The sequence below is a fragment of the Gopherus flavomarginatus genome, chromosome 4, assembly GCF_025201925.1.
Source record: "Gopherus flavomarginatus isolate rGopFla2 chromosome 4, rGopFla2.mat.asm, whole genome shotgun sequence".
Taxonomy (NCBI): domain Eukaryota; kingdom Metazoa; phylum Chordata; order Testudines; family Testudinidae; genus Gopherus; species Gopherus flavomarginatus.
The window spans coordinates 72,766,938-72,791,469 of record NC_066620.1 but is presented as its reverse complement, the minus strand read 5'-3'; the positions used below and the strand labels follow the sequence as shown (position 1 = coordinate 72,791,469).

Sequence of the window (24,532 nt, the reverse complement as noted above, 5' to 3'; positions counted from 1 at the left end):
AAACTTCATAACTAAATCAAACTTTTAACAACTGATAGTATGAAATGGCCTAATAAAACTTTGGTTGTCTGCATCCAGATGGCTCCAAGTTTAAATACATACACCCTATCCAACTTTTGAAAAAACATAGGCTGCTTTCTCTTTCATGTGCTCCACTTTTGGTTTTTTGCTCAGTTCTCTACACTAGTTTTCTAATGTGGATAGCCCAGAAAAAGATTTAATAACTGGGCAGTTTTTAATTTTGGCAAGAAATAGTTCTAGCACTCACTTGCTTCTTTTCAGAAGTTCCCCACATAAGTACAAATTATCTCCTGTCCTTCAAGGCAGGAGTCAAAACAGGAGGAGTCTGCTTCTTCTGCAATAAGGTCATCTTATTTTAAAAACAAGTACATTTTTCTCTCCTCATTGGTGTTACCATAAATTAAAAGTTGTGGAGGACAGCAGAATTGCATTGGCTTTTCACATTGGGCTTAAAGCCTAGAAAAATTAACAGTTCCACAGTCTAAAAACTCTTCATTTCTATTAAAATGCCTTATTAGAATAAATGTTTGTTCCATTCTTTGATTTGAGAAACTATTATCTAAGGTACTTACATGACCTCCGTTGCTCTAGTATTGCCTCCCAACCTTCAATGTAGTTCTTCTCTCAACATCCCTGTAGTAGGGAAGTACTATATCTCCATTTTTGCAAATGGGAAGTGAGCCACAGAGAATGCGACTTACCCAAAGTGGCACATAAGAAGTCTGTGGTGGAACAGGATCTTGAACCCAGGTCACCCCAGTCCTGGGATAGTACCCCTAGCCATTGGATCTTCCTTTTTCTTATTTCTGTTATATACATCTCTCTCACGTTCACCAGCTACTCAGGTAACTTTCATACTGTGAACAACGTGGTTTAATTAAAATCCATGGATATTTTTTCACCCAAGGCTGCTGAAAATGGAGAAATGTTTTGTTACAGATTTGAACTGGTAAATTATGTCCTTGCTGGATACTTACACTTAAAGAAAAAACACTCTCAAGAGGAAAGTTACACTGCCAAATTTTGGGATCAGTGGATTATTCATATAGATTCATACTCCCCACTTCTTCAGCGTCTTTTGTAAAGAAATTCCTGAAGTAGTGAAGAGTCACTCTCTCTGAGCAGTGGCAGAGGTAGATAATGGAATGCCTCACCAGGTAACAAGACATGGACTAACAGGCTAGGGTAGGTAAGGGAGGGTAAAGTAACGAAGACATTTTCTCTTCTTCCTCTCCAGCCCCTCCAACTCCTGGAAGCAGCTAGGACGCTGTAGGAAGGGACAAAGATAAAGTTACTTCTCCCTCTGCAGCAAGAGGGAAGCTTCAAATTTATCAGACCTCTACTACTCACAGGCTGATCTGAAATACAGAATTCCCAAATGGGATATAGAATGAGACCGAGAGAGAGGTATCCAAATGTGCTGCTGCTTCCCGGTATCTGGGCTTTTCATTAGGTTTTTGCTTCTTGACCTTGCTGGAGGAGATGCCACCCTTTTCTTTGTATCTGTCTATCTAGATGTCTGGTAAATTTTTCAAGTTCTGTTGGTAAGGATAAGGTGGTGCTTACAGTCTTGTCCTGCATTCTTGTAAACATGCTGTTTTTAGTTCAGCGTTAGTCAGTTAATCATCCTGCCAACATCCTTCCTACACATACCCTTCCATTACAACAAGAAAAGTGTAATGTTAATTAAAAAGTGCTTTGACTTTAGAACATCTGGCTTTTTTTCAGTTGCCGCTATTACAGTGGGTCAAAGCCAAACACCTTCCAAGGCCCATTCTTCTGTCTAAATAGCTGTTTGCATTTCTCATGGCTATTCTTTGGCAGGCCTGTATCATCAAGGTTTTACTTTCAAAGCATTATTATTCTGATTCAGTCTTTAAACTCTGTGGCAGAATCTGTTTCTGACCCTCACCTCCCAGGCCAAATACCCCGGATGTATATTCGGATGTCTCTACTTTTCTGATTCAGTCTTTAAACTCTGTGGCAGAATCTGTTTCTGACCCTCACCTCCCAGGCCAAATACCCCGGATGTATATTCGGATGTCTCTACTTTTCATTTTGAAAATTTGGTCCCTTGGATTTTTATAAAACACTTTACTATTGTGACACCTGATGTCTTGTCTCTTATTTGTGCAGCTTGTCATTTATAGATGCATCTATGGACCTCTCTAGAATGTAGAAGAGAGTAGTCTTGTGACAAAACTTACCTCTGGAGAATAAGTTACCTAATGTACCTGTTATTGTCTTTAGACTAGATTCCAACAAACCTACCCAAATTGTTCCATAGTGATAGATACACTTTGTAATAAAAAACTGAGGCAGTAGAGATTACTTTGTAACTTCTGGCAAGGGCAGGCACAAGTCTTTAACAAGTCTTTGTAGTTTTATTTTAATATTAATCCTTATGTGATATATGCTTCAACAGCGATTTAATTGGAATATAGCAGTACTCCTAATGTACTCACTTTGCCTTACTCCTTGGTGTCAAACTATGCTGAAATTCACTTTGTCCAATTGTTCTTGATGTATTCAATGTTCAAGTCCTGTACAGTGTTTGGGTATTCAGCGTTTTGGTTTTAGCTTGTTCCTGAAAAGGTTTGTCAGTATAGGTATACAGATAGATATATTGGCAAGACACCTATTGGAGACATACCTTTTACTTGTATAGCTTAAACTAGTTCCCCAAACCGAGTAAACGATTTTTTTTTTAAAAAAGACCTTTTTTGGGGGTCTGAGGGGGTGCAGTATAGGCAAAACTAGGGCTTTTGCTGGCATAGCTTCTTCAGTCAGGGATGGGAGTGGGGGAATTCACACTGACATAGCTATTCTGACAAAACTTTTACATCTAGACCAGGCCTTAGTAGATTTTTAACTTACTTAAAGAGAAGTTCAGGGAATTAAGCAGTTCCTACATTTCTTTTAATTTGAATGGATGTTGCTGAAATATCTGAGTGTGCATTTACTGAATGGGAATATTATTATGAACTTGACTATTCAGTGAAAGCTCTTCCAAATGAATAAGGGACTAATAGTTATGAATGATTTGATAGTCTTGTATTTGGTGCCCAGATACCAGTGTGATGGGTGGATCAAAATGTACACGTAAACAATCTTTAAGATCTCTTTTAAAATGGAACTAGATTGCATAGTCGTGATTTTGTTAGCAGAGTTTCACTAGAATTGCTGACTCACTGATCTTAAATCTGAATAAAATGCCTTTTCCTGTGGTTTGACACTAGTAAAAAAAAAACTTTTCAAGCAGAAACATGCCGTTCAAGAACTATCTTTTTTTAACTGTTAAAAGCACAAAAGTTGGTTTATTCTTTTTTCAAATGAGTGAATTACTGTTTTTAATAGGAAAGCTGAATAACACATTTTAAATTGAACATTGTTCCAATCTTCCTAATCCAATACTACTTTTGTATTCAGACTGCTTCCTCATACAGTGTAGTTTGGAATCTGGTACCTTTGTTCTCCATTTCATTGCGGTGAAAGCAACTGCTTTCTTGGCAATCTTCAGACAGAATTTGGCTGTCTGCTTATTCAGGCTGGGAGTTGATGGGCTGGATGGATATATATCATAGACTGCAAGAGACTTTTATACCCTTATTGTTACAACTTAAATTTTCAGTGTTAGGGCTGTATGAGGAACAGACAAGTAGCAAAACCCAGGATATACAGAAACAAAGCAGAGTGGAGACTTTTTACCATTGGCATAATTACTGAATTGGGTTAACCAGGCCAGTATATAACACATGTGATTCAAGTTCCAAATTGAAGCTAGCTATCTGGTGTCTCATTCTTGAAATTTAGATATAAAAAGTTCAAACTTGCCAAGGCGTCTCTAGATGCTGAGATTTCTTTGTCTAACATCATGAAAAGATGTGACATAGTATATCCATGCAGCTTTTTGGGTTGCAAAGTATTACTTTTCACCACAGAGCAAAAATCAGCCTTACATTAGTTTCAAAAGCTGCTTGTGACTTTAGGAATATTCACAAGTATGCAGCAAAATGTATCTGTTTAGGATGTGATATTTTATAGAGGTAAGTACAAGAAACTGAAGTACTGTTCTGCAAAAGATACATATCACTGTATTGCCAACCCCAAGAAACAAAAATTCATGAAATTGGCTTAAATTATGAGATCTAAACAAATTGCTTTTTTATATACTCTTTGAATTTTTAGGCAGCCCCTTTCTCCCAATTTTGTGTTGAAAATGTGATATTTTCACACTTCAGGAATATCTACACTGCAGTCAGAGCTGTGTCTGCAGCAGGCTAGCTTTGATCAAGTCAGATTGAATAACAATAGTAGTAAAACTGGTGGCATGGATTAGCCACTGAAGCGGATACCTGACATCATGGAACCTGGGCTGCTGCAACTGCACAACTCTTCTTATTTAAGCTGGCTAGCTGCTTTAATGCTGGGTTGAAAATGTGGAATTAATAGGTACAGAAAATTACTTTTGGACTTCTTAATGTCCTGAGTGATGGCATGAAAGGTACTGTATAAAAAATGTGAACCTGAGGAGCTTGTGGTTTTCTGGAGACAAAAGTAGATCGAGTGATGGTTCCAATTTTATGCGCCATTCCCTCTGCCCTAGTCCTCCTCATCTGCCATTTCTACTTAAAATTGTGACAATCTGATCTTTTGGCTGGGGAGAGGTTTGGAAAGTTTGGTCATTGGGTAAGGTGTTTGAGTCAAGGTGGAAAATAGGCTTCACTTTTAGAAGACTTCTAATGGTTATTTTTTAATCTACCTCAAATTAGTTATCTTAAATAACAAATCAGATTTGGTTTTTTCCCTTCCTGTAATATAACACAGTATAGTATAGTGGTTTTTTTATAATGTTGGGTAGCTAATTTTGAAGTAACCTGCTACAAATAATCAGTTCATGGATACTCAGACTTCAGTGCCAGTTCAGGAGTCCATACTTTTTAAAGTTAAGGCTCTGAGTTTATAACTCTGTAACTATAGCCTGTGGAGTTTGTGAACTTTTAAGCCAAAGAGTTTTGGCTCAAGAAACTTAGCAATTATGCAAACATATCTTCTCATAGTTCACATTTAGCAACTTAATTCTGGTTCCAACGTTTTTGGAAGCTTAACACATCTCCAACTTATAAATGCCTGGACCAAATATCTCCAGTTCAAAAGACTTGCCTAATCACTATGATAAAGCCCTTAGGATTTTTCAAGGTCCTTAGATGTTGCTTGCGAGGTGTCCTGGCAGTATTTTCACTAACCACTGCTGACCTTCTGTAACTTGTAAAAGATTGGATCTCCGGTGCAGGAAGGCTGTTCAGGCAACACCTATAGTTCATGTAAGGTTTGTCTCGCTGACAGCTAGGTGCCACAAAGTTCCTCCCTTGAGCTTACTTCTAGATAAAATTTGTATGAGGAATTTATAAATGTGATAGAAAAATTCAGTAGCCCTTCCAAAGTTAAGATGAATAATGGACACTATTAAACCTAATGCTTCTGCTTTACTGAAATATTCCTGCTTGACATTTTTATATATCTCTTTGAAAATACGTTTCTTGCATTCTGAAAGTGCTTTCTCTAGAAGACAGATATGTTCTGGGAAGAAATTAAAAAACATTTCAGAAGTTTAGTTTCTTTCAGGAAATTCTTTCCTGTTGAAGTTGAAAATGTGTATGTTTAAACCAAACATTACAATCTTGAAGTTTAAAAATAAACCAAATAAAAATATTTGAAAATTGGTAAACTTGTAGCTGAAGTTAATCAACCAACCATTACAGGCTACAAAACCCAATTTTGCCTTCCCTCACTGTATATGCTGATGTGGAAACTAATGCTGTGCATTGACCGTAAATACAACCCTCCTCCAGTCCAGTTACTTGCTACAGAACCATAGATGCTATATCTTGCCATCCAACATCCACCAATCCTGAGCCTGAAAACCTCATTTTCCCCTGTACAATTTACGTGTACAGACTGGCTACCCTAGTGTACTTACTTTATTGACCCTACAGATACAAGCCATATACCCCTCTTAGCATCTGTGTATGTACTGGCCGCAGATGACTGTATCAGTGACCAAAACTGAGACCTTCTTACTTACCTAGGGAGGAAAGCCAGAACAAGCAAGTATCAGATGTATTGCATTATTTGTACTCACTAGTTTAAGATGGACCTGTATCTCTGTTAGGTGTATGGTAGGCATGGAGGCTGCCTTAAAGCTGTTTGTTGTATGAGAAAACTAAACTCTGAATTTCTTCATTCTTGGCCCTTCAGAGATTCCAACTTGTTTATGGTTGGAAGTTTTTATAAATCTCAACTACCTTAATTTTAGTGGGAAATGAAAATATGACCACCTGAATAATAGAATTAGAAAACTACACTTTATATGTTGAATGTGCTTATTCAATTATCGTTAACTTCTTAAGCACAATGCTGTGGGCATTACTTTTCTTAGAGAGAGGGATGCTTTGGACCTGGCAATTTAAGAGTTGGCAACTTTTTGATTATTACAGCAATTTTCTACTCCTGAAATGTTTGAATCCTTATGATCGGTATCTTCCCTGTAATATTCCCTTGAGATAGTGGAAGAGGGATATTGTTTATCAAATATTTGTTAAAAACTTTTCTTTTAAAGACCGCTAACTAGAATAGATTTTCAAAGTAACCTTTTAAAATTAAGGGTTAAACTTAAGCAAAAAGCAAGTGGTTTTTATGGCATCCTGAAGGATTAGGCTTTTTTACTACTTAAAAAAAAAAAAGAAAAAAGTGAATGGTCTTTGTCAGCAAGTTAGAATAACTCTGACTTCAGGTAGACTATTTTAACATGCTAAATTTTATAACTGAGATTGTGATATGTATACACAATTTTATTAACACTATGCTGTGTTTAATATGCTGTCATGACAACATTGGCTTTCCTTTTTGCTTTGTAGAATGTGGAGCTGTTCCAAAAAAGAAGGATCCATTAATGCACACGAGTAACTCCCTTCCTCGTTCAAAGACTGTTGCAGTTGCAAAAACTGGATCTACAGGCCTTTCTGGTCCTCATAGAACCCCTAGTTATAGTGGGATATCAACTTTCTCTGTATCTAGACAGGGAGTCAATCCTGCAGCTTCGACACACAAGGTATACCAGAGATGAAAACTCCAGCAGTTATTGGGACCCTTAATACAAAACCCATGCCAAGCTCTAGTTTTACTAAATGTAGCCTAACCTCACATTAGCAATATTTCAGTTTAGGATGAGATTACTAAATGCACATGTTCAGTTGCTTATGATATTTTAAAAACTAAATTTTTGGTCTTAAACTTTTTGGGCTTGATCTCAGTTCCAAAACTTATTTATAAAAGAAACAAAACAACCCCCCTCCCCCCCCAAACTCCAAATCATACTTTATCTTTAAGCCAAGATTGTTTTTAATTGAATTAAAAGGAGTTTCTTTGTGCTCAGATGGTATTTTAAAACTTATTACCCACTAGAGCTAAAAGATACATGGAAATAATTTTACTCCAGAGCCCTAGACTCCTTCTTTTTTTTTCCCTGTTCCCCATACAGATGCAATATCTTGTTTCTTAGCCCTAGTGATCATGCTTAAAGAAGGCCAATTATATAAACTGCACTTGAAGTATAGTAGTAAAAGGTCTATGCCTGTAAGACAAAATGAAATAATTAGAAAGGAAAACAAAGATTAGAACACAGGAAGAAAAGGACAAGAGACAGAAAACTGGATTAGAAATCTGATGGTGACTTCTGTGCTAGCATGATGTGAGGGGATGAGGGAAGGGGACCCATTGCCAAAGCATTACAAGGGTGGGTCTTGACTTAGTGAAAGTTTGGGACTCTCCACTATTGGTCATTTTATGGTCTTTTTGAATACACACTGGGAAGAATGTCAGTATTCTTATGGAAAGTTAATCTAAATAGAATATTTACTAATCCCTATTTTCTAAAAATTAGTATTTAACTTCAATTTTAGAAAAAATAATTACAGCTGCAAGTTCAGATACTCTAGCATAGTGGATACATTTGGCTGGCCCATGACACCTATACCAAAATGTCTGGCACTTTTTAACATGCTAAGTTTTACAACTGAAATTGTGACGTATATCAACAATTTTATTAACAGTATGCCTTTAAAAACTGTATTTGAGAAGTGTGAACTGATTTTGTGTCTTCTCTTAAGGCTACTTCAAAGAATAGCCGAACAAACAAGCCTTCTACTCCTACAACTGCTGCTCGAAAAAAGAAAGACCTGAAGATATTTAGAAATGTTGATAGTAATCTTGCTAATCTAATTCTGAATGAAATTGTTGACAAGTAAGTCAGACACAAAAAATTGTTTGTATTCAGAAGTCAAGTAACTCTGTTGGGATTGTATTTTGAATGAAAAACTAGTACATTTCTTCTTGGGGAAGGAATCAAAACCAGTTAGTAGTTTTATCAAACTTAGGAAATGTACTATCTTTTGAAATTTTATTTTCATGTTGACAGTGAGCTAACTAGTCTTGAGAATGAATAAGTGCCTAGAGATAGCAAAATGTGCAGTAGAATGAATTAGCTTCTAATTGGTTCTTTAAAAATGGTTAAATGCATGAAATCAGTCTGCTGCAGTGTGTGGTTTAAAAAAAAGTATCCCATTGTTAGGCTAATTGATATTCCATTTCTTTGTTAGTGGACCAGCTGTCAAATTTGACGACATAGCTGGGCAAGAGCTGGCTAAACAAGCACTGCAAGAAATTGTTATCCTTCCCTCCCTTAGACCTGAGGTAAGCAATTGAGTATTTTTATCCTGTTTCACTCACCTCCAGCATCTAATAAATATGTTAGTGATGTCATTGTAAAAACAAAAAAATCCATATGATATACTGAAAAGGAACAGTAAAGAATAGCAAAAAAAGAAAATTTTGCTATACCCCCCACCTTTCAAAAGCAGCCATTAGAAATTGTAACTTTCACAGTTTATATAACCAGTGGTATGAAATGTCCTGAAAATGCGAGAAGGAAGGGTTGGTGGTAATAAACACTAGTCTAGAAATAGTCATAGTTTGAAAAAACGATGGGAAGTTAGCGAGGGAGCAGGCTGTTTCAGAACTAATGCAATGTGGCAATAGCCAGGGCCGGCTCTAGCAATTTTGCTGCCCCAAGTACGGCGGCACACTGCGGGCGGGGGGCGCTCTGCCACCTGCCAGTCCCGCGGCTTCGGTGGATCTCCTGCAGGCTTCCCTGCAGGGGGTCTGGTGGTCCAAGGGGTCTGGTGGTCCCGTGGCTCCAGTGGACCTCCCGCAGGCATGTCTGCGGATGCTCCACCGGAGCCGCGGGACCAGCGGACCGTCCGCAGGTACGCCTGCTGGAGGTCCACCGGAGCTGCCTGCCGCCCTTCCAGCAACCGGCAGAGCGCCCCCCGCGGCATGCCGTCCCAAGCACGTGCTTGGCGCGCTGGGGCCTGGAGCCGGCCCTGGCAATAGCAAAGAGCTAACTATGTACAGATGTAGTAAGTGGTCGAGGCCAGAATTAGGTAAGTGAAGGAGAGAATTCAAGCAAAATATTATTGGCATTCATTAATGTAAAAGTAAACATTTTAAAAATGAATTTTGGACCTCAACTGCCTGATTGCTTTTTCTTCGTAGAGATACTAGGGTGAAGTTGCATGAAGATGAATCAGCTGGATACACAGTTGAGTGTTTTACCTGCAAAATAGGATGACTGGTGTCTTGAGAGCATTTTTGTGGAACAAAGTGTTCTGTTGAGGATGAATAGGAAAGTGTTAATGAGAGACTGAAAAGCACTGTACATCATTACAGTTGGTGGTAGTTACAACTGAACTGTGCAAAGAGTTGGATCTTGTGGAACACAAAAGTGGTCTAGCTTCCAAGGCAGACTACACACCAGTGACAGTCAAGCAGTGGCCAGATACACCAGTATATCATGGGGGCTTGAAACATTCTAAGAGAATCAGGCCGTCAACCGTATCAAATACTGCAATGAAGCTAGAGGATAAATAATATGAGGGAGTCATGGTTTGAGTTCAGGGCTCACTGATCACCCTAAAGAGGACTTCATTGCTATGGATCAGGCAGAAGCCAGACAGAAACAAATCAAAGATGCTGCGAACAGTGAAATGATTGAAGATATGAATGTTTTGCTCCACTGTTTTTCTCCATTGTTTTGCTGAGGAGTAAACTAGAAGTGGGGCTGTAGTTGACAATGGGTGCTGGGGAGGGTTGAGAATGTTGGGGGTATGTTTGCCTGACAGTGGTGACTGTGAACAGAGTTGGGTCATTTTTGCTAAGTATAAAGCTCTTTAAGAGAAGTAACATTGAAAACTAGAATGAGGAGGCAAGAAGAAATGAAATAAGTGGGTATGAGGTCCACTAATGAGAGAAAATTTGCTCTGCAAAGATGGAATGCTGGTGATTGGTGTAGGGAGGAATAGCTGCAAGAGTTGTGCTCCCTGAGCGGGGGGAATGGAAAGCTGGCTGATGTGATACTGTATGATGGAGTGTAGTTTTATAGTGGATAGATTAAATGGGTAAAAAACACTGACATGAGTGGGAAGGAAAGCAAGAGGAAGGAGATGAACAGTGTTTGGGCAGAATGTGGAGAGAAGAGGCAAATAACGGAAATGAGGCTGTAACCGTAGCTGGAAGGGCACAAGAGCTGTAGGAACAACAGAGTTAGGAAAGCTTGAATTCAGTGTGTGAAAATGTTTTGTTGTAGGTGACGTTGACTCGTATACTGGCACATGATTCAGAGTGGTCATCAAAGTTGAGAGGAAATAGAGGCTGCAATGGGTAGGGGAGGTCAGTATATAAAGGTAATGGAAAAGGAGAACAGACTAAGTGAATTGTTGCTGATCTTTAAAGGAAGAATTCACACTTAAGACCAGACTTGATGCGTTAGAGTATAAATTAGGACTAGCATTAAAAAAAAAAAAAAATTGGCCCATGCATTTAGTAGATGGGTGCCACATGTTTCTGCAGATGAAATGCACGTAATTCAACCAAAATCACAGTTGGAAATCAAAGCAATGAATAGCTCAAATTAAGAATGCAAATGATGGAAGGACACTTGAAGGACAAAAGAACTGAATGTTCTTTACTGATTAACTGAAGACTGGGACTAGGCAGAGAAAAATAATGTGGATTAAAAATGGTTGGATATTTCTTGTGAAACCTACTCCTTTAGAAAGGGATGGTAGAGAAAGAATTGTGTGTTCAGAGGGCCATTTCAGAGATGGAACAGACTTTCTAAGGCTGTAGGATGGCATTAAATTGGCAGATTAAGTAGAGATAGAAAGCTCCCCCTCCCCATTTTGATTGTATTCCTATTTATATCAAAGTACTAAATGATGTAGCAAACTAAGACTAAAAACTTAATAGCTTTTGGAAAGCATATTAATAGGTTGTAACAGGTTAATTAAGGTATCCATTTTAAAGAATTTATTGAACGTTGTGACAGCAAAAAAACCCCAAAGCTACAAATAGAAATCTAGGATGGAGGGGGATCAGTCCAAATGGTACAGATTTGTGGATAGCTGGTGTGGTGGAGTCCAGCAGTGCCCTAGGGTGGATGGGGTTGTATACCCTGGCAGAGGTGAAAAGGTGTGTTCAGTGCTTTAATTCTTCTGGATATTTTGAGGGCATGGAGGGGAGAATTTCATAGGGCTTCAAATGACTTGGACTTGGAGTTCAAAACTTAAGTCTTCTGCTTACCTTCCCAACCTGGGTATGAAGCTGCAGCTACAACATCCTCTGTCTTCACCAGTCCCCTTCTATTCACACACCATAGCCTCTCACTTAAGTTTGATGCTTTAAATCCAGGCTAGCAGGCCTGGCTGAGGGTAGAGACTGGAGCTTGCGTGTTGCTTTTACTCAGGATAGTAACTCAACAGTTTTGCTGTGAGGATGCAGAATAAATGATTTGAGTACTGATTGTCCTCCTGTTACTTACCCCTTAGTGCCCAGAAGGACAGATAAGTTCTCCTACAAGTATGTCACTGTGAAGGAGCAGTTTAGCTTACTGTAGCACAAACAATGATGGGCTATGCTCCCAAAAGTCTTAGCATCACACTTGGGTAAGTATAGCACCAGTGAAGACACAACAACTCCGGATATGGCATTGCAGTTTAGCTGCTCAAAGCTGGGCCAGGCTAACTTGAGTGCCAATTTCCTGATTTTACACTGCATTGAAGACCTACCTTTACTATAAGAGCTATAGGGAGACAAGGGCTCAAGCCATTCCCTCTGTAGCAGCAGCCATTGGGCTAAAAAGCAGAATTGGGATAGTGTAAGGTTCCGTATTCGCTGAGGAGTCAGCCAGGCATTTAGTTTGGCACTCTCCATTACTCCCACCCATATGTACTTGGTTTGAAGTCTTTGATCATTCTTTCAAAAGATAGGCTCCAATCTGAGGCTATTTTGTTACAAGGGCAGCAGTTTCAAACAAATGATTACGTTTCTAGAGGTGTCTTTGGAGGGTAAATTAGATCTTGTGAAGAAGAGGGTAAGAGTAAGGCCAGGTTGGTTAATTGGTGATTCTTAATGCTAGCAGGCCTTGGAATGGATTTTAGGATTTTATTTAGCATGTTATAAGAAATTGAACAGATTATCTGTATCTGTAGTCCTTCTAAACCTAAATTGTTAATGATAGGAGCCAGCAAGAACTGAGACAAGAACTCTCTTTTGACCATGTAGCTGCAGCTTCCCTAAACTTTCAGATGTCTCCATCAAACAATTTGTTCTGGTATCAGTGAAAAATGGGGTTAAGGCCACAGTCACCTTAGCTGTTAACAGACTGTATCTCCCAGTTCAATTCCATTTTCAGCAAGTACAGGAACTGTAGACCCACCTACTGAAATAATTTTTAATAAGAGTGGCAGGTGAAAAAAGAGCTGTAATGGCGGTTGATACAAAATGCTAATAGTGAGCTGTTCAGCACAGCTTGTTCAGGAGAGGAAGCTCAATGTGCTTAAGGTTTTGTGTTTTTTTCTGAATTAATAGTAGTCTTCAAAAAGTAATATTAAGAAATAGCAACACTGACCTCGCCTCTCAACTTTTTTTTCTTATTTTTGTTATATTAAATGGTTTAAGTCCTTCTCTACCTATACACGCTAATGTAACGTAGGTACAGCTTTACCAGTGCTAGCAACAGAAGAGATGGTAATACAGACGGGCTGCTAGTATTATTTATTTATTTATTTATTTTATTTATTTATTTTTATTTTGAGCAAACAGTTTAAATATGCCGGTAAAAATACCTGAAGTTAATCTACACTAGCACTCCAACCAGTGGAAGAGCCGATGTTAGATCTGTAGTGGGGGAATTCCCTGAAATTCAGTGTAAATGTAGCCTGAGGCACTTTTTCATGTTTGTGACCAATGAGGCTCTATTTCTGTTAGGATCTTTCTTAACTGGAAACCAGAGCAAAGAAAAAAAGGTTTTCTTTCTAGTCTCCCATTCTTGGGTTGCCTGACCTCTTGTTTATCCCTCTGTTACTCTAAATCTTTCCTGTTTTGTCCTCCTCTCCACTCCCTTATTCTCTTGGGGCTTGTCTATAGCACGGCAAAGGGGTGTCATTTGCAGAGCATTCTAATGTGTTGTGCTCTAATTGCCATGTAGACCGTGCTGGTGCGTTCTGAAAGGTAACTAGTTCTCGTTAATGTAAATGTAAACGCAAACTAGGTACCTAGCAGAGTCTACACAGGGCACTTAAAGTACAGCATGTTAGCGCACTTTACAAAGTATGCCCCTGTGGCATGCGTTGCTGACGCTTTCTAGAAAAGGATTTTAGTCTCACCCTTTGCTCCTCACAGCTTTTCCAATACCAGTCCATTCTTTGTTTTCATCCATGACTCCATACGCAAATTTTCTCTCTTTCTGTCCACTCACTTGCACGTAGAGGGGTTAGTGAAGCACCAAAACCTTGAAACTTTCTTCTTAAATGTTCATTTGAGAAACCAGCATCTCGCCCTCCCTCTGGAGGTGTTAATGCCCCAGTCAGTAGGCCCAACTTCACATCCCTGCCTACCACTCTTGAACCATGGTAGGGAGGATGGCAATACCTCATAGGCTGCAGCTCTCCGAGCACCACAAAATTTCTGACCATGTCTGGCTTAAACTAAGCCAGAGAGTACTTAGTGTTTGGGTTAAGTGTTTTAAAACTACTAATTTCTGCAAGCTTGAATATGGCACAAGAAATTCCAAGTATGTAGTTTCTTTTCTCCTTTCTCCTTAACCAGAGGCAAAATAACTTAGTCGGTGTAAATTTGGGAAGTTGTTCTGAGTTTTAAGGGTCAATAAAAATTTATAGGAATTCCAATAATCATTGAATCTCTAAATCTCTTACATTTCACAGTTTGATACTTAAATCTGAAATTTCTTGGTGTTGTAACCATGGGGGTCCCAACCCAAAAGCAGATGTGTGGGGAGGAGGGGGAAAGGGTTACAAAGCTATTTTAGAGGGTCATGGTACTGCCACCCTTACTTCTGAACTGCTTGCTGGTAGCAGCACTGCCTTCAGAGCTGGGTTCCTGGCCAGCTGCTGCAGAGCTTCCTGCAGTCAGGGGAGGTTCCCAGAGGTGGGTGTGACCTGGCCTCAGGAGCAGCCTGTGCAGGGAAAGAGAGTCCCCATTCCTCTCCAGCCTGGCCAGGACTAGCAGCTGGAGTCCAGCCCATGGTAAGAGCATCCATCCAGGGTGCCCCCAGCCCTGGCCTGCCCCTCCCTGGCTCCAGGTCCAGCATTCACAAGTTAAAGGGACCTTGGTGGGGTTTGTGTATGTGTTAGCTGTAACTATTTCTACATTTTTGTTTTTATATTTTCCAAAGCACAATTGTACTTTGGCTTAACTTTTTTCATACCTTTTTTTGTAATTTTTGTCTTGTTCACCATGAAGTCTCTACCTTTTAAGAAAGGATGTATTTTTATCATATCTTCAGGATTGTAGTGAGCCCTGAAATATTTTACTGAGTACAGTATGTTTCATTATGGAAAATGGAGAAATAGCATTTTAGTTCCTTAAATATTATATTCTAGAAAACTACTGATTTTTTAAAATAGAATCTCATGCTTAGTTGCAATATTTGTAACCCTGCAAAGGCATTTACTCTAATGCAGTATCTCTCTCAGTTATTTACAGGACTTAGAGCTCCTCCACGTGGATTGCTGCTGTTTGGACCACCAGGAAATGGGAAGACTATGTTGGTGAGAAAATTACTATGCCTTACTTGGTGGAACTCTAGATATAAGCTATTCTTAGAAATTTTTGTGTTTTTTCTTGTCTGTGAAATTGAGAAATCCTCCACAGCGATCTCCTAAATTGTACTGTTGTGATCCAGTGCTATTTAGTAACAGTTCTGTATTTTTGTTTAATAGATGTAGTTTACAAGTAACTAATTTCTTTCTAAGAAATTCCTTTCACTGAAGAAAGTGAGCTTTTGTGTACTGAATGACCTACCTCATTCAGCGCAGGGGCTGAATAATATGCAGTGAATGAGATTGGGAAATGTATTTGGTGGGTATTATTGTCTAACATAAACTGTATACTATTACATTTCCTGCATATGCAACGTGGCTGAGCTAACAAATGTGGAACCTTTACTCCTGAATTTTCTGGTGTTTCAGATTTTTTAAGACTGTAATTTAACACTGTTGTATAAGAATGGAAAAAAATCCATAAATGACAGGTTGATTTAAATGACCACTACTCCAGAAGCAATGCTATCCTACTGGACTACACCTATTAAAATTTTCTACCATGAGATCATATCTTATATAATTTAATTTTATAAAATCTGTGTATTAAAAAAAAGCCTACTCTATTATAAATATAGAACAGAATTTTATTATAAAAATAAAATATATTTTAAAATGAAGATTAAAATGTATAACTTTCATCTTAAGATCCTAGATTCACTTTTTTAAATGAAAGCAATATGTAATTTTTTTATGCCTAAGAATGAGGCAGTCTGCTTAGCATAATATTCAGTTGGCCACTGAACTAAATTTTAAAATTGTATATAAAAATGAATTCTCAACCACTAACTCAATGTTTGACTAATGCATTCCATGGAATAAAATATAGAGACTGGCTCTGTACTGACCAGGTGTAATACTTCAGTTTCCTGGTCATAAGTCTTCCTTTTATCTCTGTATGATGAAAGTATAACTGATAGGAAGGAAGGAAGATGGTCTCCCTCTCCTCGCCACTTCCCTTATTGGGAACGTTCACTGAGAAGTGGCTTTTCTCCCCTTCATAGTTTTCCTCTGAAGATTGCTTCTCTTGCTACGTAGGTGAGAGAAAAATGTAATTTAAAATAAACTAGTGAAACTTCATCCAATTAATATCCCAAATGAGTTAAAAATTAAATATATGGGTATCTAACTCAATTTAGCCTTTACACCTTTAAGAAGTACAGTCATGACAATTGCACACTCTTAGTATATTTTCTGAGTACAACGGATTTGAATTGCGATGGTGGATTAGACCATTTGTCCAACTAGCACCTATCCAAAAGTGGTCTGTGTAGAAGCTTCAGAGAAACATTGCCTGACTAAAGTTTCTTCGTGCTCTTTCAAGTAGAGTGACTTATGTGTCCTGAATGAATCACAAGAGCTGATACATGCTTGTAGTGCATCAGTTTCTGAAATGTCTAGATGCACAAACTGTCACAACACAATTCCTCTAACTAGGACTCATAGAATCATAGACTTTAAGATCAGAAGGGACCATTATGATCGTCTAGTCTGACCTCCTGCACAATGTAGGCCACAGAATCTCACCCACCTATTCCTGTATCAAACCCCTAACCTATGTCTGAGCTACTGAAGTCCTCAAAATCGTGGTTTAAAGACTTCAAAGTGTAGAGAATCCTCCAGCAAGTGACCTGTGCCCCACGCTGCAGAGGAAGGCGGAAAACCCACAGGGCCTCTGCCAATCTGCCCTGGAGGAAAATTCCTTCCTGACCCCAAATATGGCAATAAGCTAAACCCTGAGCATGTGGGCAAGACTCACCAGACAGACACCCAGGAAAGAATTCTCTGTAGTAACTCAGATCCCACCCTATCTAACATCCCATCACAGGCCATTTGGCATATTTACCGCTAATAGTCAAAGATCAATTAATTGCCACAATTAGACTATCCCATCATACCATCCCCTCCATAAACTTATCAAGCTTTGTCTTGAAGCCAGATACGTCTTTTGCCTCCACTGCTCCCCTTGGAAGGCTGTCTCCAACTTCCCTTTCTTCAGGGAATTATACCTTAGTGCAGTGGTCACCAACCGGTAGATCGCGATCAACTGGTCAATTGTGGAGCCTCTGACAGTTTATCTCAGTCTAAAGTTGCCAACCCTTCTGCAGCCAAACCATGAGATCAGCCACTAATGGTGCGGTAGTGCAGTGGAGCTAAGGCAGGCTCCCTGCCTGCCCTGACCCCACGCTGTCCTGGAAGGAGGAGGGGCAAGGGGTCTCTGCATGTTGCCCTTACCTGCAGGCACCACCCTCGCAGCTCCTATTGGCCGTGGTTCTCCATTCCCAGCCAGCAGGAGCTGCGGTGGCAGTGCCTGCAGGTGAGGGCAGTGTGCAGAGACCCTTTGCCCCTCCCCCAGGAGCTGCTGTTGGACATGCCAACTGCTTCTGGGAGCGTCATGGGGCCAGGGCAGGAAGGGAGCCTGCCTTAGCCATGCTGCACTGCTGCCTAGGAGCTGCCTGAGTTAAGCGACACCTGGCTGGGGCCTGGACCCCTCTCACACCCTTGCCACAGCCCTGAACTCCCTCCAGCACCCCAACCCCCAGCCCTGAGCCCCTTGCATCCCAACCCTTTACCAGAGCCTGCACCCCACAGACCCTCCGGCACCTCAGCCCCCTGCCCCAGCCTTCTCTCAGAGCCTGCACCCCAACCCACTGCTTGAGCCTCCTCCCAGACCCAGCACCCCACGTCCCCTCCTGCACCCCAGTCTCCTGCTTGAGCCCCCTCCTGGAGCTGCCCCCTCCTGCACCCCAACCTCTTGCCCCAGCCCTGAGCCCCCTCTTGCACCCAAACTCCCTCCCAGAGACCATACCCCAAACCTCCTCCTGCACCCTAGTCCCCTGTTCCAGCCTGGTGAAAGTGAGTGAGGGTAGGGGGAGAGAGAGGGAGGGGGAATAGAGTGAGCAGTGCATGGCCTTGGATAAGGAATAGAGGCATGGCCTCGGAAGGGGCAGGGCAAGGGTGTTTGAGTTTGTGTGATTTCTACATTTTCTTTGAGGTAGATCCTGGGTTGCACTTAAATTGGAAAAGCGATCTTGTGCTTAAAAAGGTTGGAGACCCCTGCCTTAGTACATATGCTTTAGTTTGGTTTTAGTTACTGAATCATCTAGTTTAAAGTTTCATCTTATAACATCTCGAAGAAACTGGGCAAAAACAATCCTAATTCTCTAGGAATAATAACAATTTGAGCAACCAATATATGAATTACCTAAGCTGTCAAGTTTCCCTCTAGTAGTATTTATGGCTGCTTAACTGATTTATCAGAGATTCACAAATTGTTCATGAGGCATACTGATTTTTAGATCCTATACAAGATCCTGATTTAGCTAAGTTATGTTGCATCATATTCTATTTTTCTTCATATAATATACTTATTGTCTTGTCAAGTTTATTTTAAATCCTAAAATGCAGTGGAGCTCTTCAACTTGCCTACCATTAAGAAAGGATTTACTGTTTTTCAGGCCAAAGCAGTTGCTGCAGAATCGAATGCAACCTTCTTTAACATAAGTGCTGCAAGCCTAACTTCAAAATATGTAAGTAATAGTTGCTAATGGTTTTGGTTTCTTAATGCTAATACATTAGGATCTTTACTGTCTGACAGACTTGTAGGGCTAATACGTTGATATTTATAATGAGGGGGCATCCTATGCCGTGGGCGGGTGCTGCCTTAGTCCGTTAACCTTGTTAAGCCGAAACCCTCCACGTGTCCGCAGATAATACACTTTTCAGTACAATGCATTTGATACTAACAAACACAAAATAGTAGTTTCCGAAATTGATCTTTCATTATTGAGCAAACTCCTGCACTCCCTTGGAAATATTTTTATTTAAATATAAAGGCTGTGATTTTCAAGAGAGCCCAACTTACTTTGAATTTCATTGTGATTTAGGCACCTAACTCCTTGCACTCCTTTAATATGTCCAGCCAGAATCATTAGTGAAGTTTTCATATTTTTCTGTGTGTGAGGGAACAAGGCAGTGTGCGTCACCACTTAGTGCTAAATTAGTGGTTTGCTTATCCATGGTATGGGAATGGGTCATGCAAAGCTTGTGTTTCTGAACAGTTGCTTATTGACTTTTTGTAATATTTGTTTTGAAAAATGCTTGACCTGTTTAGGTAGGTGAAGGGGAGAAACTAGTGCGTGCTCTTTTTGCAGTAGCCAGAGAACTTCAGCCGTCTATAATTTTTATAGGTAAGACCTTAATGTTTGGCTATTAAGATCTGTATATATATTTTTGCAAAATAAAATATTTTTAAACTAAAGTGCTGTCTGTTTGAGGCTCACTTGTCCCAGTAATAATGCAAGACATAACAAGATAAGGGGATCTCTCTGCATCAGTGATTACCTGCTCCTTTATTGGTATTTCATTTGGGGAGTATGTTTCACTTGAGCATGTTCCACATTCTGCCCTAGTATCCAGTAACCTAGGAAAAGCTTAACTAACAAAAGAATTGTCCTATGATAACCTTGCATGCAAAGATTCTATTTTAGTGCATTTTTGTATATAACCTGCTGTACAGAGCTATGAAAATGTTTTGCATTTATTTTCTCATCCTAGTTGGAAACTTGGGGTTTATTACCCACAGATGACAGAATGCATACAATATTCCTGTCCTGTCAGATGATGTCAAATTGGTGATCCTTTACTGATGTCACTGGGCCTTGCACTTTTAACACCTATACAAATACATTTTTTAAACTTTGGCAAAGTTTGTCTGCCTCCTGAAGAATAAAGATAAGACCTCTTTTATTGGAGCCCCACACTAGCAAAATAATAGTTGAATTAAAACCTTGATATTTAGCTATCTCACTGGCTGAAACTTTAAAACTAAGACTTTTTTCTTTTTAGATGAAGTTGATAGCCTTTTATGCGAAAGAAGAGAAGGTGAACATGATGCTAGTAGGCGTCTAAAAACAGAATTTTTAATAGAATTTGATGGCGTAAGTATCGGTATTACAGTATTGTTGGTTATTACTTAAATTAGTTAATACAGTGATGGGTGCCATGAAAGCTGCTAATGATACCTTCATGGGGTTATGGTCCACCCATTAAAAATCCTCTCCTTTTATTTCCTTGAACAGCAATAAAAATATTTCTTCCTTTTGCCCAGTTCAGTCTCTGAGCAGGGAGGATGGTGATAGAGACCTGGGGAGGTGCTGTGGGTGGACTGTAGTATTTCATGGTTGGGGAAGAAAAGATGGGTAAGTGGTGGGAGTAACGGCAGAGAAGCTATGAGGGAAGGAATTCATTTCTTGGGCAGGAGGAAGGCTATTGCATAATTATCTACTTACATTTTCTTGCATCTTCCTTTGAAATATTTGGCACTGGCCACTGTCAGTCAGGGGACTAGACTAGACTAGAGTGATCATTGGTCTGATCTATTATAGAAGTCCCTGAGTTGTTTTAGACCTACATTTCAATTTTCCTCTCTATAGGTTTCAGTGTAGTTTCACTGCCCTGAGTGCAGTAAAATTTGACTTTGTTTAAAACATTAAAGATAGTAAAGTAAGTCAGTTTACTTTTTAATTTTGAGCACTCACAATATCAGAATTCTCCAGGACCATATGTTCTAATTGCTAATCATGGCACTTATTTTGGCCACCAGATGCTGCTATGGAAAACTGAGATGGCGTTTAAATATAGTTTTTGTGTGTGTTTGTTTTTTTTAACACAAACTAGGCAGAAAATAATGTGGATAACGTAAAGCCAATGCACACACAAACATGAACATTTAGTATCAACATCCAGTCAGTGCACTTTGATCTTTTTACAGTTGATTGCATTGTTTCTTAGTTTTCAATTTACGTTAATCTTGCTTTACAACGTTATAGGTACAGTCTTCCGGAGAGGACAGAATACTTGTAATGGGGGCAACTAACAGGCCACAGGAGCTGGATGATGCTGTTCTCAGGTACCTAAATTATGCCCCTTTTTAAGATGTATTCAAGGACAGTTGTACTTAAATTCAGGGCTGTCTCTACCCATATGCAAAGTACGCAGCTGCATAAGGCACCAGGAAATTTGGGGCACCACATTTCTTGATGCCTTGAGCAGCTGCATGCTTCTCCAGCCCTTGCTCCACCTCTTCCCCCATGGGCATGCCCCTGCCCTGCCTCTTCCCGCTTCTGCTCCACCCCTTCCCCAAAGCCCCCACTCCTGCTCTGCCTCTTCCTACCCCTGCTCCTCCCCAGCCTTGTCCTCACCGCCTCCCCGCCCCCGGAGGACTGCTGCACTCACCGCACGATAAGTGGAGTGAACCCGGCCCCAGCCTGCTCCACTCCCCTCGCTCCCAGCTTTGCCGCTGGTGAGTGCTGGAGTGGGAGGCTGTGTAGGGCACCAAAATGGCTAGGGACGGCCCTGCTTAAATTAGTTCCTATTATAAAATACAAGCTTCACAGTTAAGTATGTTGCACTTTTCAAATTGTATTGGACTGAAATTTGCTAGAGTTGTTGGGTGGTAAATATTAACAAAATACTCAATGCTTATTTTAAAGAAGAGCCTCAGCATTCCTTTTTGAGTTACTTGTGCCTTTAATGCCATCAGTTTGGAATGGTCTTGAACAGATACACTCGTAGATCCTCTCATGTCACTCATCTCTTCCATTCTTTTGGGTCTAGGGGTAAACTGAGGGGAACATCTCTTTTATAGACACTTCTACATAGAAGCAGCGCTGAATTTGTCTTTTGAACATTAGAGGCATGGTATCCTCAATAGGACTTAGGAGGCCTTGTTTCAGATTCTTGAGAATCCTTTACAGTGGTTCTCAAGCTTTTCTTCTCATGGACCACTTGAAAATTGCTGAGGGTCTTGGTAGACCACTTAATGATCTTTCCAAATGTTGTTTGTACCGTTAGCTAACTATTGTAAAGCATTTGGATAAAAGCACTATATATAAATTTTTTTTGTTCTACAAATAAAAGCACACAACTCATATTTTAATATCAGTAGTCTTAACTTTCTAATGTGATGGATGTGCCCTCTCCCCTACCACGACAGCCTCCAAAGTGGGGCTGGGAAGGAATGAGGTGTTTCTCCCGGGCCACAGAGCTGAGAAAGAAGGCTGTGTCTCACTGCAGCCCTGGAGCTGGGGAAAGTTGCCTTTTTCTCTGGCTGCTGCAGCACAGCACATCCCAAATTCCTCCCACCCCTCTTCTCATCCCACTGCTCCCTCCTTCCCCCCACAAGCCCACCACCTCACCTTACATGTGCATCTTCTTCAGGGTCCAGGCACCTAATTAGTGGAGCTATGGCTGCACTACTCCACTAATTAGATGAGTGGCTCTTCATTCTCTTGTGTGCAGTTGCCCAGGCACACCTTAGAGGGAACTATCCACAGACCACTTGGATGGAGCTCGCGGACCACTTGTCTGTGGACCACAGTTTGGGAACCTCTGCTTTGTAACATGGCCTCCCCCACTTACACCTCTCTTATGCTAGACCGAGGAATGCAGATTTGACTTCACTGGCTCCCTACAAATTACTCTGAACATGAATTACATTCTTCAACATTTTCAAAGACTCCAAAGATTCTGGACAATATGAGAATATGTTAAAAATGATGTTCTATTCATTCTGACACTGATGGTTGTAGGGACAGACATTACCAGCTTGAGCTGGAGGGTCTGATCTGAAGTATCTGACTATGCAGAGTCATTGGAATCCTTGTAGGGAGATGTTATCCATGAACATGTTAAGAGCTACAGGCAAGTCCAGTATTTTCTCCCGTAAGAGTTTCATTAGGGCTAAGGTAGCATCAATGGCATGTCCGTAATGTTTGTATCTTTAAAATCTGCAGGGCTACTACCTGGAGTTTCGTTCAGACCTTATGTATCACCCCACACTCAATTTGGCCCTCAGCCTACCTTCCTAAACGGTTGTACTTCTTGTTAGTCTCCCACAAGTGAGAATATGCATATACCATACTGATGAAGAGATTTCTCACTGATGGTAAAAGAATGGGCAAAATTCAATCCGGATAGTGCAAACCATACCTTCCTATACTAGGATAAGCTTCTAGATAAATCAAGTATTAAATAACCTGTTGGGGTTCAGGCTATGTAAAGTTTTTCCATTATTTAGAAAACGGACATAATACAAAAGCTACAAATGTCAAGTACAACTATTTGCATACTACAACATCGTGGAAGGTGTCTCAAAAATTCCCCTTATTCTCCAAGTGTTATCCTCATGGGAAGAGCTGCCACAAGGCCCAAGTAGACCTTGCTTTAATGCACCTACCTTTGTGAGGAGCTAAAAGAAACAATCATGGCACTAAAATAATATATCAAGTTAAATTATATACTTTCTCTGATGCCAGACATTCTTTTTGCTTCTTATCTAGCTACATCCTGGACTGTCTCAGTCAAGGGGCAAGGATTTCAGATTTGCTATTCCCTATCTAAGTTTGTTTTCTTTAGTTAATTACTATAGGTAGCAAAAAAAAATTAGTGTTGGTGGCATGGGCATGAAATGTGTACTTTTATCAAATGTCAGCTTTTACTAACTAGTTCTTCTGAAATATTAAAATGTTACTTTGTTTTCAGACGATTCACCAAACGGGTGTATGTATCTTTACCAAATGAAGAGGTAAGTGTGTGGCTTGTGTGCATTTCTTTCTGCGAGTTCTTAAAAACCTGTTTTATAGGAAAAACAAGAAAATATATTATAGAACCTTGTTAATGTGCCCTAATGATTGGTAGACTTATTGCAAATTGCTGAATTTTGTGACTTACCAGTGTCCGCTAATTCACTTTGGCCAGTATGGTAAGTTTATGCCACTCAGGTGAATATTCAAGTTATTATATTCTGATGTATAATCAAATCTGCTAGTAGCCGCTTCCTCCTTCTGGGCAGCTGCTTGTTGTATAGGCAGTGTAGTGATTAAGCAGACAAGGACATGTTTTGAGATGCCTAGAATACTGCAACAGCAGGTGTGTTTGGTTTGACATGAAATTACTTCATGCAAAAGATTAAAAAATTGTGTGGCCTAATTTTAGCAGTTCTTCAACACTAAAACAAAAAACTATTAGCACTGTTCGCTATCTTAGCAGCAGCAGAAGTGTCTCTGATCAAGATTGTAGTTTAGTTGTCATGATTGTACAGTGCCTGGCTGGAACCAATGGGGCCCTCAATTTCATGATTACTAAATCCATATGACCTCTTAAAGTATTGACATGTACACCATAGTCAAAAGTACTGCTAATGTCATAGGCTTCTGAATTCACAGCACCCGAATGGTATATTTTTGTTTTATATCTTCTAATAGCTTTTATCG

At 39.9% G+C, this 24,532-nt stretch overlaps 1 protein-coding gene across 5 annotated transcripts in view; it reads left to right on the top strand.

Moving 5' to 3' along the window:
• The window catches only part of SPAST (spastin), a 56,406-nt gene that overhangs the window by 17,886 nt on the left and 13,988 nt on the right, over window positions 1–24,532 (top strand). For all 5 annotated transcript variants that reach the window (XM_050950405.1, XM_050950402.1, XM_050950403.1 and 2 more), the window contains 9 exons: window positions 6,939–7,132; window positions 8,190–8,323; window positions 8,679–8,772; window positions 15,132–15,206; window positions 18,716–18,787; window positions 19,372–19,447; window positions 20,106–20,197; window positions 21,089–21,168; window positions 23,802–23,844. In XM_050950405.1, coding sequence (XP_050806362.1) covers window positions 6,939–7,132; window positions 8,190–8,323; window positions 8,679–8,772; window positions 15,132–15,206; window positions 18,716–18,787; window positions 19,372–19,447; window positions 20,106–20,197; window positions 21,089–21,168; window positions 23,802–23,844 — 860 coding nt within the window. The remainder of the gene's footprint in view (window positions 1–6,938; window positions 7,133–8,189; window positions 8,324–8,678; window positions 8,773–15,131; window positions 15,207–18,715; window positions 18,788–19,371; window positions 19,448–20,105; window positions 20,198–21,088; window positions 21,169–23,801; window positions 23,845–24,532) is intronic.